We start from the raw sequence: 16665 nt of genomic DNA, 5'->3' as shown, positions 1-16665 counted from the left end.
ATGGATGAGAACGGAGGACTGCTGAACCGGACAGACACCCTGAACTCGGCCGCCAGCTCGGGCGCCGCGCACCGCAGGAGAACTCCACACGGGAAGAAGCAGGTGCAGGGCAACGCGGGGCTGAGGGCACCGCGCGCCCTCTTCTGCCTCACGCTGAACAACCCCATCCGCCGGGCCGTCCTCGCCATCGTGGAGTGGAAGTATCCTTTCCTCTGCCGCCCACGCTGTCCCAGAAATTTCCGCCATTTTGTGGAGGCATCCGGGCCAATTCATGTCATTCACTCATTCATTTTGTTCGCTCAGTTTGCCTCCCAAGTATGATATTTGGTGTGAAGTGATGCCTTTAAACACATTTTCCAGACGTTTAGGTCAGCCAATGGGGAAAGAGGTGTGAAATTTGATTGGATGCCCTTTGACATGAGGCTTCAACTACGATGTTTTTTTTTTCCTCTGTCAAGCTTCCTCTGACAAGTCGTGACAGTCGTTGTGCAGTGACTTTCTGTTATTCTTTCTTAATTTTGTTTTGCACAATTTTCTGCTTTCCTTCCTTTTAGCATAAACATGCATGAACAATCTATTTGCCACCTAGCGTGAAATAACAATGAATAGTGCCCTTGAAATTACAGCTGAGGGTGTTGTTTATAATGCTTTGTCAGATACGGTTTAAAATGCTTTCCTTGACCTTATGTGCTAGAGATAACCAGTCACATAAGCCAAATTTGAACTGCTTCACTGAGATGCTGTACATGTATGACACCATTCTGTTTGACTTGTTCCTTTCATATTCAGATCTGAACCAGGTAGCCAACTCTGTGTGTTAAAAGAGGCTGAGCAGACCTGAGGTGAACTTACCTGTTCCTGGGTTTCATGCATCACATGTAAGGGTGCCCACGCACCTTTTTGACATTTTGAGCCACATAAATAGCAAAGGCTGCTGAAAGTGATGGCTGTCAGTGTTCCATGTGAGATGAGAGATTATTTGATAGAGGTTTGAAAATGCTGGTCTTCACCCGTGCTCTGATTGGTTAACTGATGCAAATATGGAAAGATTCATTGGTGGATGGATGCCATAAACTGTGGGCCACTGTGTTCTGTGTTTGGCAGCAGTGTCAGAGTGTTCAGCCTTCTCTGTGTTCTGAGCTGATGGCATCCCCTTTTTGAATGTTCTCTGAGAGTGGTTTCAGTGCATTCACCTTAACAGCAACTCTCCAGACCCTTTGACATCTTCATCCTGCTGGCTATCTTTGCCAACTGCGTGGCCCTGGGTGTGTCCATCCCCTTCCCTGAAGATGACTCCAATGCAACCAACCATGACCTGGTGAGATGTGTTGGGGTTCGGCACTGTCTGACCAGTGCATATTAAGCACTAGTCAGATAGTGGTCAGACTCATTTTTCAATCAAACCAATCAGGATTCTGCCCTCAAAACTGATTACATAAAACCACATTTCCTCTTCCCAAGCAAGCGAAAGAAAGAACTAAAAACAAGACCTTTTTAAAACTATGCATCATTTTCACAAAATAGGTTTTCAGGGAAAATGTCAGTTGTTTAAAGACTTTAACTGTAATTTAGATACCCATAAATCAGAAAGTACAATTGTAAGTAAGAGGAGTTGGCCTTGTAAAGTAATTGAATGCCTTTAAGGCCTTAGCAGTCCTTGAGAAGTTAAGGTAGTTAATCAAAATGGTGTTATGAAGGGGAAGGTGCAGTGAGACTGTGCCCAGGCAGTGAGAGGGGAGAAAAGACTCTAACTCCACCATCTGTCACTGTATTTCCCTGCTGCAACTCTGTGTCAGAGTGTTTTCTGTGACTCCTCTCTATCTGATGCTCCATATTATACCCAAATAAAAAAGTGTCATCTTTTTTCTTATCGCACGTTTACCATCATTCATCAGATCCATAGCGTGTTGATGAAAGTAAACCTAATCTATAATGGCAATGAGACCAAATGATACCAGTCTAAAAGGACATGTTCTCAGTTTCAAACAGGCAAACTGGCTAAAGGCAAACCAGACATTCAAATGAAAAATGGCAGAATCAGTGAGACTTAGAACATTAGATATCAATGTTGCTGAGCTTTTGTAGATCTGTAGATTAGTAGAAAGAAAGACAGATCAAGTCAAGTCAAGAGAGCTTTATTGTCAGCCCATCCATTTACAAGTATACAGTAGGGGTGAAGTAACCTTTCCCTGGGACCCATGGTGCTATATTTAGACAGTGCAAGACAAAGACAACATATACATGACAACATATACAAGACAAAGGCAACAGATATGCATACATATGCATACATACATGCATACATACGTACAATACTGGTCAAAAGTTTGGACACACCTGATTGAATGCATGTTTCTCATTATCTTAAAGACATTATTTTAGAATAATTTTTGAAATTTCTTAGACAAATATAAATACTGAAGTTGATGCCTGCGAATTTCTTTCCAAAACAAAAATTTTAAATTTTAAAAATACTTTTGACTACTTTGAAGAATCTAAAATGTAAATAAGTTTTGATTTATTCATCACTTTTTTGGTCATAATTCCATTTGTGTTATGTCATGGTTTTGATGTCTTTACTATTATTCTAAAATGTGGAAAATAGTAAAAACAAAGAAAAACCCTTCTCTAACTAGGTGTGTCCAAACATTTGACTGGTACTGTGTGTCTGAAAGGATGATTTGAGTTGAGAAACCCACTGTGGCATGTATAGGGCTTTCCTAGCACTCCAGCTGGTTTGAGCTGTGGGGAGGCATCTGGGATGCTAATTCCTTGGAGGCTGTGTCCAGGGAGCTCTTTATTGGATTGCCATGCAGCAAAACTAAGAGTGAAGGCTGGAGATTTACTGTAATTCCCACTCTAGGCTCGTGACTTGGGGATTCCCAGCAACTGGGTGGTGGGGGTGCGGCCGTTAACCCCTTGATTTTGATGCCAAGCATCACCCTGGATCAGTACCTCAGGTCCGAGGACAGGGAAACAGGATAGCACACCTGAGATTCCAGACTGGGTCTTAGGTCTCTTCACCACCTGCTAGTCCTTTACCCTTGTGTATTTCCTGTGTTTAGAGTGCAGAGGCGTCTTGCAGTGAAAGTGCTGCTCACAAGGCCACTTTGACATTGCTTCCCATCTCCAGCCCTGTCTTTGCTCATGGTTTCTGTGTTGCGAACCAGTTTCGCAGCTTCATCAGAGCTGTTGTGAAGAACCTCTTTGAAATGAGCCTGGTCGTGGAGGCCTGTTTAAGGAAACAAATGTCAGTGCCATCATTTGCAAATCAAATGCTGGGAGTTCCAGTTGCGTGTTCAGTGCAGAGCACTCACATCACAAAACCCCTTTCAGCGTCTTATTTATCATTGTCTGACTTGTTCTCTTTCAAGGGCGTCTTGAGCGATGGCGTCTCTCTTTCTGGCTTAAAAGTGTTTAACTACTGGAAACCCACAGCCCGCTGTAGAGTGGTGATCCTCCTACTCTTTCTCCTACTCTGGCTCTCTGGTCCCAATGTCTTACTGTGGAGTTAAAGCCAATCAGCTGTAGCATTAGTGTGTCTTAGTCAGTGGGTTAAAAGTTTGGCAATCTAATTAACGTCAGGGTGTGTTCCCAGGGCAGATCAGCTTACTGGTCTGTTAGTATGAGGCAGAATTGTGCAAATGAAGTTTTCTATGCAGTCACATTTGTGATTTAACTCTAGAGGAAGCAAGGAAGGGGAAAATAATAATTTCTATGATAGGAGAATGAAAGCATCAGTGTTGGGGTTAGGGGCAATGGCAACTGATGGTTTGTGTCAGTATCCGGAATGATGTACGCACCGTTAAGCAGCTTACTCTCTCTGTTACTATCTCTCTATTTCTCCTCTCTGATATCCTCTCTCACCCTTTCTCTGTGGAATAAGAGAGAGAAATTTTAGTGTGATTAAGGGAGAGAGTGGGGAGAGGAGCCTCCTGGGGAGCATGCTGTGTGGTCTGGATTGTGTAAAACGTTTTTGGGGATTCAAAGAGCCGCTGATAAATTTGAGAAAAACTGAAAGACTGGGAAGCGCGTGAGGAAGTGAGAGAGTTGGTGCTTTGATACTGCATGGCGGTGATGATGTCTCCCCACCTGGTGTTTCACCAAGTTACAGCTAACGGCATCCCAGGCGTTGCCCGGCCGGGTGTTTCTGACTGGAGAGGCACCGACTCAGGGCAGCAGTGCTGCTCTTGCCAATGCAGAAAGAAGGCCAAGGTCTGATTAACCCAGAGAAGCAAGCACCGGTGCCTCGGCTGCCCCCGCCCAGGAAGCTGCTGCATCGTCAGGCTGGGATTGCCAGCTTGCGTGCGACTGAGGTAGCTAGGGAGCCTGGAGCTGCGCCAGTGCCTCTCTCTAATGCGGCTTGCGGACACTGCTGGTCCATCAGATATTTATCCTCCCTCCGGCAAAAAAGGCTATGGGAGCTAGAGTCCTTGAATGAAGTAAGCAGAGCAATCTGGCACAAGTAGGTCCCCTGTTTCCCTGTCACTACAGCAGTTTGGGTGGGAAACCCCCAAGTGTAGGTGGGCAAACAGACATTGGCTCTGTGCGTTTGCTGGAGAAAGGCTTAGGTGAAATGGGAGGAGGCCTATGCAGAGCCCACAGGGAGGACCCTGGCAATGCCTCACCCAAATAGCAAAAACCTCCTCTTTTCCTGCATAAAGTTATCCGTAGTCGTTAGGAGGCAGGCAGGAAGGCCAGTATTATCATCCAAGTCCCCTGAAGATTCCAGTTGGTGGACTGGTGTGGAAAAACATCAGAATTGGCAAGGCATGCTGGACAGCAGCACATCTGTTGCAGCTGCTGTTAGGAGCTGGATAACTTAGTGCCCCTTTACCTTTCCAGAAAGGGCAGGGGAGCTCCAGTGGAGGATGGTGCATTGCTATAAATAGGCACCTGGCACACCTGGACTCTGCAGAAAGGGGGAGGAGTCCTTTCTGCCATGACAGTGATATATCTGCATGTGTTTCCATCGGTGCGTGCAGCTGGAACCAACAGTTCTGCTGTTTGGGGAGTTGTGCGGTATGTTGGGAATGGTTTTTGAAAGAAAAATTTTGTGTCAATACATGTATGTTTTTTAAACAGCATAGGATTAATGTGTAAAGGTCTGCGGCTGTAAAGATCTTCATTGATTTTAAGTCGTCCAAACAGTCCCTAAGCTGGAAAAGCCAATTATTTCACATCATTTTAAGGAATGTACTGTGTTTTGGAATAACATTTAAAATAAAAGTGGCTTGTTTTATGATGTTCCTATAATAGTAATAATTAGCCCTACACATTACTGCAGGAAGTGTGTTTCTGTTATACATTTTAAGAATGGTCAATGGTACAACAATGATGAAGCTGGTTTTATAAGGGTCTTTTACTTATTTGGTATGTCCATCTCAACACCTGTTGGAATGAAACATGATTTATTCTGAGGGAATTACTGAGATTTTTCCTGAGCACTCAAAATGAATTACAGTCTCCTCTACTAGTGATATCCTGTTGATAGTTTTTGCAAAAAAGTTAATATCAGAAAATGACCTCATTGAGCAAGTATGATGAGTATGATTAATGCTGCTGTGCTATCCTTTTGCTTAATGTGTTTATTTTATTTTTTGTGTTTAAAATGAAATTGAAATGTATTTTTATGATTAATCTTTCAATCTACATTTTAAATGCAGAATACAAATATGAAAATGCTGTATATATTGGAATACTTTTAGTCATCACTCTTTAACTGAATGATTCATAGAGCTCCATGTATCCCTCACCATGTGTCTCTCTGTGTCCATCTGTGTGTCTCCGTGTGCAGGAACAAGTTGAGTATGTGTTCATGATCATCTTCACCATTGAAACCTTCATGAAGATATTGGCATATGGGCTGGTCATGCACCCCAGCGCCTACATACGCAATGGCTGGAACATGCTGGATTTCGTTATCGTCATTGTAGGGTACGCTGGCTGTCCTCAGTCCCTCTTCGTTTGCCGCTGTCTCTCCTTCACTCACTCCATTCGTCATACATCCTCCTTTCGCTCTCTTATTTTTTTCTCTCCGTCACCCACTTTGCTCCCTCCTTCCCCACTGTCTTGCGATTTTCTCTGCTCACTGTTGTGATTGAACACCCTTATACCTCCACCACTTTCTCAGGATTCCTTTAGGAAAAGTATTGTGTGATGGTGGATTGTGGTGTGTCTCTGCAATGCCCAGGTGCTTGCCCTAATTGTCAATCTGCTGAGTGTGTGGTGATCTGTTTAAAGCATTAAGTGGTCCGCTGGGGCAACCAATGGCTTTATTTAAGAGTGCACACAAGGCCCACCTTGGATGTGTCTCCTCCCACCACCTGTCGTTCCCTGCTCATCATGAGTCTACTTCCTCCCACATTTATTGTGTCTCTGCCCCCTGTGAGTCTGTCCCTACCCATTCTTAGTCTGTCTCCACCCACCAGGAGTCAGTCTCCACCCACCAGGAGTCAGTCTCTACCCAAAAAGAGTCTATATCCTCCCACAAAGCATATGTCCTCTTCTGCCCTTTTTGAGAAATACTCAGGATTACACTGCTATTTTTCATCAGAGTGAAAGAGATATTTTCAAGAAATTAAATGTCATTTTAAATTCAGGTTGAACAGATTTAAACAAGTTTTGTTGCTGCTTTGACCTTGAATTTAGGTTTTAAGTATAGCATCGGTTTTTAGAGGTTTTGATGATTATCGTACCCTTGAAATGTCAAAAAGGCCATGTGTTTCCAAAACTCAAAACATAAATATGACTTGTATAAGATATTTTGTCACATTATCATAAAAAAATTTAAAGATCCATTATGCATATATCATATGATATGCTATGTATATATATCTGTATATATCTATCGATTACATACTATCTGTTTAACAGTAAACTATTCAAATTGGTTGACTGTATTCATGTATTTCCAGCCTGTCTAATACTTCCCAGTGTATTTCATTCCGTACTGCTTTGGTTTCCTGTCCTGCTGGTTCATCAGTAATGACAGAAAAATTAAATGCTAGGGAATGTAACAAACTGGGAAGCAGTAGAAATGTAGGAAACACAATCAACTGAGCTAACTGTATGTGCTAAGGTAATTAGCACTCACATGCTCTTCTTTTCAACCTCATGTGCATCTGAGGAAGAGACACTCGTTTTCAGCATCTGCAGGGAAGTGTAAATGTTTGTTCTTCAAGTGCTTTGCACTTTCGGTAATGAACACTTTCACTCCCAGATTGACAGTTCAGCTTCAGGTGGCTTCATTTGATATGGCGGCTGGTTGACATCAGTACACTGAATAAGAGCATTTTTAGCTGTTAAAGTTAAAGAGTGTGAAATTCTTGGGGTTTTTGTGCAAATGACTATGTGCAGTAAATCTTTTATTCTAGTATGAGGTGAAAATATAGATATATTATATGGTTAATATCTTTCGAAAGATGGCTTGTTATTCCACTTGTGTAGAATGCTTTGAGTGAATACAAGCCAATCACTTGTCCATTCCAGAGAAATGTAACGCACACCTTGCAGACACAGTTTACTACATTTGCTATATATGGCAGGGACTAGTGTGTTTGAACTCCTACCTGATATCACTCATAATTACCTTTGGTAACAACCACCTTATTGATAAGGAATGTGTGATTTCCTTCCTGTCACTCGCTGTGTTGCAGCCTCTTCAGTGTGGTGCTGGAGTCCATGACCCACAAGCCAGGGGAGGCTCACCACATGGCGGGGAAGCCCGGGGGGCTGGATGTGAAGGCCCTGAGAGCGTTCAGAGTGCTGCGGCCCCTCAGGCTGGTCTCAGGGGTGCCGAGTGAGTGCCTTTACTCTGCTTAAAGCTGTGGCTGTGTCTGTTCATACATACATAGCTGAGGGAGTATCCTTATGGTACCTTTTTCTGCAGGTATGTGTGTGCGTGTGTATGTGTGTGCATGGCCAAGTGAGTGTCCTTATTCTGTCTCATGGTGTGTGTACATGTGCGCATTTGTGTCCACAGTTTATGGCTGTCTTTACTTTACCTGTCTCTGCATGCATACATGTGTTTGTAGTGCATGTCCTGCAATTTTATTTTGTCCTCTGGGTTCTGTCAATAATTGCTTAATGTGCTTAAAGGGCTCCTTAGTAGCTCAGTGGTTCAGGTGTTTGCTTTGTATGCAAGATGAGCTCTACAACCCAGGTTCAGTCCCTGCCCTGTCATATGCTGACATTGACCAGGAATCCACAGCAGCAAAACCCAGCCCAGTATACAATTGGCAGTTCCAAAAGTGCATACAGCTTTATATTTTATGCATAAACTTGCATACAAAGTGGGGAACATCAGAAAATAAAAACAAGTTAACAACACAGTGAGGACTCTAGGCGGACGGTGATGGACCCTGGGGGTTTGCGCACAGTGTGTCTGACGCCTCGTTGCTCTGCCGTGCTGCCATGCCTCTCCAGGTCTCCAGATTGTGCTGAACTCCATCATGAAGGCCATGGTCCCCCTGCTGCACATTTCCCTGCTGGTCCTCTTCGTCATCATCATCTACGCCATCATCGGCCTGGAGCTCTTCATCGGCCGGATGCACAAGACCTGCTTCTTTGTTGGCACAGGTCACTGCGTACCTCAGTCTGTCCAACTAAGGACTTAGTACATACATAAGTATATATAATATAAGCCTATGAATACATATAAGCACTTAGTACAATCATGAGTACAACGTAAGGCAATTTATACATTTAAGTACTTATTACATACATAAGTATATATAATATAGGGCGATTTATACATATAAGCACTTAATACATGCGGTACATTTAATGCCTCCAATCCATTATTTATTCTATCTGGCCATATTTATTTATCACGGTGTATCTTTACTTTTCACTCAATTTAGGGCAGCCATGTTGTTCTCTCCAGTGTAGTACAACAAAATATAACATTAAACTGAGTACCAGGTCTTTGCCATGGCTGTCCATGCCTGTATTACATTTGATGTGGTTGTTAAAGGAATTAATATTTGACAAGCAGAATTCTTAAGTGAAACATGCGATAGTGTATGTGATGGTGATGAAAATGAAAGATGAGACAGCGATGACACTAACGCTCAGCGGTCGTTCACGCTTTCCGGCACAGAGATGCTCGTTGAGGAAGACCCCGTCCCGTGCGCGTTTGCGGGGAACGGCCGTCAGTGCCCGTTGAACAACACGGTCTGCAGGGGCAAGTGGGACGGCCCCAACGGTGGCATCACCAACTTCGACAACTTCTTCTTCGCCATGCTGACTGTGTTCCAGTGCATCACGATGGAGGGATGGACCGACGTGCTCTACTGGGTAACGTCTACCTCTGTCTGTCTGTCTGTCTGTCTGTTTGTAAATCTGTCTCAGAATCTCCGTCTGTCCAAGATGAATGATGGGATTGGAATTTCAGTTGGCTTTAGTGCTATGTAATCCTCCCCTACATCCCTCTCTCCTTCCCTTCTATCTCTCTTTCATGTTCTGTCCCTTTCTCTCTCCCTCTCTCTCTCTCTCTCTCTCTCTCTCTCTCTCTCGCTCTCTCTCTCTCCCTCTCTCTTTCCCTCTCTCTCTCTCTCTCTCCCCAGATGAACGATGCAATAGGGTTTGAGCTGCCCTGGGTGTACTTTGTCAGCCTGGTGATCTTTGGCTCCTTCTTTGTGCTCAACCTTGTGTTGGGTGTGTTGAGTGGGTGAGTGTTTCACAGCGACAGTTTACCCTCACCGTTTGCGTGTGTGTACATGAGTATATATGTGTGCGCAAGCATTTCTCAATAGGTGCGTGTGTATGTGTGAATGTATGAGTGTATACGTGTGTATGTGTGTGAGTGTTTTCATGTATGTGTACACCCATATATGTGTGTGTGTGTACAGTATGTGTATGTGAGCCTTAAATGTGCACATATATTTGTGTGTATCTAGGTTCATGTGTACAGGTGTGTGTGTGTGTGTGTGTGTGTGTGCATGTATTTGTATGTGTGTGCATGTGTGAACACATGCATGTGTCTTAACGTGGTGCTAACCATTCATGCAGTGAGTTCTCTAAGGAGAGAGAGAAGGCAAAGAAGCGTGGAGACTTCCAGAAGATGAAGGAGAAGCAGCAGATGGAGGAGGACATGCTGGGCTACATGGACTGGCTCATGCAGGCAGAGGACCTAGAGTACGAGGAGGGAAACAAACGTAAGAGCAGCTCCACCCCATGGGCTGCTATTGGATCACTGACATACTGTAGACACTGATATAAGGACGGAGCTTAGCCTGCTGGACTGAGACTCGGCTGGGCTGTGCTGTTTACTTGTCCAGTGTTTTCCTGGAGTCTGAAAGCAATTTTTTACTTTTTCCAATTTGGTTTTTTGATTCCCTATGGAAAACATTCTTTTTCTGGTACTTTTTCAGAACACGATTTTTAAAAATGAATAACACATACATTCTGATTGGATGGCTGATAGTTTGCTTAACTTTTATTGGCTCAGACTGCTCTTTATTTCAAAGTGTGGTCTCCCTTATGTACTCATTATTTTCTGTCCAGCATCCTCTGGTGGAATCCGCTAGTCTTTGTGCTCAGACTGACACAAACTCTTTCTTGTTATGTCTCCAGAGATAGGTGACAGGAAGAGGGGCAAGTCCGGCTGGTTTGGTCACTCTGATTCAGGTATGACTTTGTATGTCACTTTCTCTCCCTCTGTCCATGTGTATGTCTGTCTGCCTACAAGAACATTAGAAGTTTAATGATAACAGCAGGCCATTACATTTCGTTATTGGCATTTAGCAGACGTTCTTACGCAGAGCGACTTACATCAAATGTAGGTTTTTACAGCGTTATCCATTTATACAGCTGGATATTTACTGAGGTAATTGTGCGTTAAGTATCTTGCCCAAGGGTACAGCAGCAGTACCCCTGTGGGGAATCAAACCGGCAACCTTTCAGTTACGAGTCCTAGTCCTTAACCACTATGCTACACTGCCGCATTCCGCTCAGCTAGGACTGTCCTATAGTCTAGAGCTTATACAGCACTATGTCAAACCTGCTCTTCAACACTCCAAGGGCTCATACTTTACTGTTTCAAGCATAGTTAAAAGGAAAGCAGAACTAAACAATGTGCATGTTCATTGATTTCAGTTGTTCTGTGTATTCAATTCCTTGTTTGTGCACATTTTCAAAAGCATAATTTTGATTGTCCAGCCTGTGATCCAGTTCATAATTCAACACAGCCGGTGTTTCATCTTAGAGGATGCCCAGCCCCTTTTCCCATTGAGAGCGTTTCGTGCTGCGTTTCTGTCCTCAAATGAAAGACTGAAGGAAAGAGCTCTCACGCTGTGCGTCCTCTCCCTGCTTCAGGAAGTGAAGAAGGCTCTGAAAATGAAGAGATCCTCTACGACGATGACGGCTGCTGCGCATCCTGCTTGTAATGCCTCACAGCATCTCTGACAGCGTACCAACCCCCTCTCCTCTTCCACAAAACAGTGCCCATCTCCTTCATAATGCCTCACAGCGTCTCTGACAGCGTACCAACACCCTCTCCTCTTCCACAACACAGTGCCCATCTCCTTCATAATGCCTCACAGCATCTCTGACAGCGTACCAACACCCTCTCCTCTTGCACAACACAGTGCCCATCTCCTTCATAATGCCTCGCAGCGTCTTTGACAGCGTACCAACCCCCTCTCCTCTTCCACAACACAGTGCCCATCTCCTTCATAATGCCTCACAGCGTCTCTGACAGCGTACCAACACCCTCTCCTCTTCCACAACACAGTGCCCATCTCCTTCATAATGCCTCACAGCGTCTCTGACAGCGTACCAACACCCTCTCCTCTTCCACAACACAGTGCCCATCTCTTTCACAATGCCTCACAGCGTCTCTGACAGCGTACCAACACCCTCTCCTCTTCCACAACACAGTGCCCATCTCCTTCACAATGCCTCACAGCGTCTCTGACAGCGTACCAACACCCTCTCCTCTTCCACAACACAGTGCCCATCTCCTTCATAATGCCTCGCAGCGTCTTTGACAGCGTACCAACACCCTCTCCTCTTCCACAACACAGTGCCCATCTCCTTCATAATGCCTCGCAGCGTCTTTGACAGCGTACCAACACCCTCTCCTCTTCCACAACACAGTGCCCATCTCCTTCATAATGCCTCACAGTGTCTCTGACAGCGTACCAACACCCTCTCCTCTTCCACAACACAGTGCCCATCTCCTTCATAATGCCTCACAGCATCTCTGACAGCGTACCAACACCCTCTCCTCTTCCACAACACAGTGCCCATCTCCTTCATAATGCCTCACAGCGTCTTTGACAGCGTACCACCACCCTCTCCTCTTCCACAACACAGTGCCCATCTCCTTCACAATGCCTCTACCTGCCACACCCTTTTCTACCCCACTTCCCTCTCCTGTTATTACCTCCACCATGCCTTCCCTTCCACCCACCTGCACCTCCACCATGCCTCCCTCTGTACTCCTACCTTCCCCTCATTCTGCCTGTCCTTCTCTCGACCTGCCCTTAGACATATTTTACTACAGCGGTTCACAGCCTGTGGGGAAAAGTCAACTAACACATCAGCCTTCATAGTACTAATGTACTCATGGTACTAACATAATTAGTAATTGCCATTACTATCCAAATAAATAGCTATACTTTATCAAACATACAATGCATGTTATGCGTTTATACCACTTTGGGTTCACTTTTGACATGGTCATCCTCTGTCGCAGTTTCCAGCATCCCCCATCTCTACCTTAACAATCTACACCTATACCTCTCCACCTCTCCCCTTCAATTTTCTGATGTCTGTTGTGGGAAGGGTCAACAATCTCTTCCTGATGCCCAGGTGCAATCCATTTCTGGATACTAAAGCCAAAGGTTCATTATTCCTGCATGCACCTACCCATACTGTAATTGCCACAGTGGTTCTCTGCGCTATATCCGTCTTTTCGCCATGCGAAACTGGCTACACCTGTGTGCTGATTATTCAGCAGGCTGAGAACCCCTGGGAATTACTGGAAACATCCATTTTAAAATCAACAGACCAGGGCCTAATTGCTAGGATCAAGATATTTTTAGCATTCAAATTTAAGATGCTGATTCTGAGCAAGAGCAAGACTAATATGGAAAAGTGACACATCAATGCTGAACTTCATGCCTGCTTATCTGTGTGTAATACTGATATTCTTTATATACTGTACATACTGTAAACACGTGTATGCATAGTATGCATGATGTACATTTGTTTGTACTATTGATTTGACACGATAATGATCCTTTTTCCTATCTTTGTCTTTGTCAATGTTTTTTTCAGGGCTCGGATGATGGCAAACAGCACCTTGTAAGTACAGAGTGGCCTGAAGATGTCAGAATAAGTCATTTAAATTTCCTTCCTAAATGGACACCTCTGACACTGCGCTATATTGCTATATTGTAGAATGTTGAATCTCAACAATAAGCCCTTGTTTGTCTTCTGTAAAGAATTTCATGTATTATTGTACCTGTCCTTAAACATACTGGGTCTCTCTGTATGTTATAACCCATATGTCCCATCTTCCCTCCCACCCCGGCCCGCCCCAGTGAGCAGTTTTACCGCTGGAACCAAGGAATGCGCAAAAAGTGTCGAACTGCTGTCAAGTCCTCCGCCTTCTATTGGCTGGTGCTGCTTCTCGTGTTCCTCAACACTGCTGCTAGCGCGTCTGAGCACTACCAACAGCCCGAATGGCTAACACGTGTCCAAGGTGGGTGTCTCCTCTCATTCCCTTTCAATATTCATTTTTCAGTTCCTGTGTTCAGTCATCCTCTCTCTCAGTTCAGTTCCTCTCTCAGTTTCCAGTTCAATTTTTTTTCATTTTCTTTCAATTTTATTTTGGTTTGCTGTGTTTAATTGATGTGCATTAGGATGCCAAAGTGATGTGTTAGTGGTCGTCAGAACAAATGCAAACAAATGCAGATTGAACATAATAGAAAAAAACTAATTGTAATTAAGAAGTTAAGTAATAAAAATGATTGCAGTCAACATGAACTATGCCATGAAAGGGGCTTCTAGTCATTCTCCTAATAGGACTTGAGGCTTTAATGTATTTTACAATGTATGAGGAAATGTACTTGTCTCTCTTTGTCTTTGTCGCTCTCTCCCTTTCTTCCTCTCACTGCTTTTGTTGTCTTACCACATCTAAATAGTAAAAGGAGCCTCTTACTGTCTGTCTCATGTCTTTGCGTCACTCAGTCTATTTTTCTCTCCTGCACCACCTCTTCCTTTTCTCAGAGAGAGCTAACCGGTGGCTGCTGACCCTCTTCACCGTGGAGATGTTAGTGAAGATGTACAGTCTGGGCTTCCAGGTGTACTTCATGGCCTTCTTCAACCGCTTCGACTGCTTCGTGGTGTGTGGGGGCATCATAGAGACCATCCTGGTGGAGCTGGACATCTTGTCTCCCATCGGCATCTCTGTGCTGCGCTGTGTCCGGCTGCTGAGGATATTCAAAGTCACGCGGTATGCTAACATTTTTGTTGCCACCGTTAGATTGAGTTCATTTATGCCCCATTGAGTTTTGATGAGCTTGAACTGGAGCCCCTGAAGATGGCTATGCCACCTCTCTGCCAGTAAGCCAGGCATGGTTCTTCACTTTAGATTGTTCTAACTGCCAAATTACCTTGTTCTGTAAATTGTAATTTGTAAATTAACAAGTTAAGTCTGATAGATATCTTTGCTGTGGCATAATCGTCAAGAAGCATAAACTGTAACCTAAAGATTGCCAGTTTTATTCCTAGAGAGGGTGCCACTGTTATGTCCTTAAACAACGTGCTTCACCTGAATTGCCTCGGTAAATATGAGGCTGCATAAACTGGTAAGCTGTTGACAAAATGTAAGCTTTGTAACTTGCCCTGACAAAAGGAAAATATGATGAGTAATGTTGTGTTATGTAACGCAATGAAACTAAAAAAATGTAACAAGGTTGTTGCGCCCGTCCATTTCAGCCACTGGCACTCTCTGTCCAACCTGGTGGCCTCGCTGCTCAATTCCATGAAGTCCATCGCCTCCCTGCTGCTGCTGCTCTTCCTCTTCCTCATCATCTTCGCCCTGCTGGGGATGCAGCTCTTCGGCGGCAAGTTCAACTTCGACGAGACGCAGACCAAGCGGAGCACCTTCGACACCTTCCCCCAGGCCCTCCTCACCTGCTTCCAGGTTACAAAGCGCACCTGTGCCCTTTTGGCAAACGCACTCCGTCTCTGTTCGCTCCCAGTGGGTAAACCACCACTGCGCTATCATGACTTATCAGGCAGGGATTATGCAGTGTAATTTTATGCTTTTATTTTAGTTGCACGAGCATACCAGCATGCCATGTACAAAGAAATCAGCCTTTGTAGGGCTCAAGTGTATGTGGTATAGGGTTGCAAATTTAAAGGGATTTTCTTGATCAACAGTTGCTAACGTTAATGAACAATTAATCGATTATTCATGTACCCCCCTGACACACTTGAGTGCTTTTAACACAGGCAACGAGTCTTCCATTAGCTGCCAATATTCATCCTTTAGCTCGAGAACCTTGGCGTCTTCGAGTTTGGTCACCGTACGATCCGAGAGTACTGCAGTCACAACCCATCGTTGTTCGTTGTTCCATGAACCTGTCAAGAATTTCACAGACTGAATTCCATCTGGTTTTGCATGACTGGATCAGACGGTGATTTGGTATTCGCAATTGTTGTTTCTTAGCCTCCACTGCTTTAGCAGTGGTTGTACTGTGTTGGAAATGTTTAACCAATCTGCAGGCTGCCGCGATAACCTTATACAAATCGAGAGCAAACCTGTCGCTGATGGCCAACTGCAAAGTATGTGCAAAGCACGGGACCAACTGCCAATTCACTTGAGTGGGGTCGTTTGCTGCAGCTATATTGTTAGCACTGTCATGAACACATGCGACAACTCGGCCAGCTAGTCCCCATGCATGCACTGCCTGGTTCAATTTTTCTGCCAAGTTGTCAGCAGTATCCAGTATGTCGAACTGACATGCTTTGTGTGAGCAGGACCGCTGATTTCACCTGCCAGTCCTCCTTGATGTAGTGGCACGTAACAGTAATGTAGCTCTCTGTAGTCAACGCGATCCAACAGTCTGTTGTGATAGCAACATCGACCATAGCCAGCTGTACTTTTAATTTACCCTTCCTTTCCGCATATAGTTCTTCCAAACGATTTGCCAATGTGCCTCTGGATGGGATGCGATATGCTGGCATGACAAAGTTCATTAGTCCACGGAAACCTTCACTGTCAGCTGTACTTAGTGGCATCATGTCTTTAACGATCATATCACATATTAGTTTTGTGATTTCGTTAGTTCGCCTGTCATCACAATTTCTCCTAGCCAATCCAGTAATAATGGTTGGTTGGAATCCACTGGAACTTTCACCTGTCAGTAAGGTTGGATGTTGGCTTTTTAAATGATACATAAGAGGACTTGTTGTATTAATCCTATGGTTACAATGCACGTTTTCATTTTTTCGCGTGAAATGGTCCCACACCACACTCCTCTTCACCAACTTCATCATTTCAGAAACCACATGAGATTTGTGTGCTATTGTAGTAGGCCCATAGACAGTAAAAAGAGTAGGCCTACTCGCTGTTATGAAAATACTCTGGAACTCTTGATCGACTAAATTCTTATCAGCAAATAATCGATCGTTGATTAATTGTTA

The 16665-nt window shown here is 44.2% G+C and overlaps 1 protein-coding gene across 1 annotated transcript in view; it reads left to right on the top strand.

The window, feature by feature from the left end:
* LOC118778899 (voltage-dependent L-type calcium channel subunit alpha-1D-like) overlaps positions 1-16665 on the top strand; it is a 41133-nt gene continuing 24468 nt past the window's right edge. The window contains exons 1-13 of the mRNA XM_036530691.1: positions 1-200; positions 1213-1318; positions 5798-5937; positions 7659-7801; positions 8428-8580; positions 9104-9300; positions 9570-9673; positions 10015-10166; positions 10579-10632; positions 11320-11386; positions 13554-13714; positions 14242-14467; positions 14953-15160. Coding sequence (XP_036386584.1) covers positions 1-200; positions 1213-1318; positions 5798-5937; positions 7659-7801; positions 8428-8580; positions 9104-9300; positions 9570-9673; positions 10015-10166; positions 10579-10632; positions 11320-11386; positions 13554-13714; positions 14242-14467; positions 14953-15160 — 1911 coding nt within the window. The remainder of the gene's footprint in view (positions 201-1212; positions 1319-5797; positions 5938-7658; positions 7802-8427; positions 8581-9103; positions 9301-9569; positions 9674-10014; positions 10167-10578; positions 10633-11319; positions 11387-13553; positions 13715-14241; positions 14468-14952; positions 15161-16665) is intronic.

This window comes from Megalops cyprinoides, chromosome 6 (assembly GCF_013368585.1).
Source record: "Megalops cyprinoides isolate fMegCyp1 chromosome 6, fMegCyp1.pri, whole genome shotgun sequence".
Classification (NCBI taxonomy): domain Eukaryota; kingdom Metazoa; phylum Chordata; class Actinopteri; order Elopiformes; family Megalopidae; genus Megalops; species Megalops cyprinoides.
This window is presented reverse-complemented; position numbering and strand designations above follow the sequence as displayed.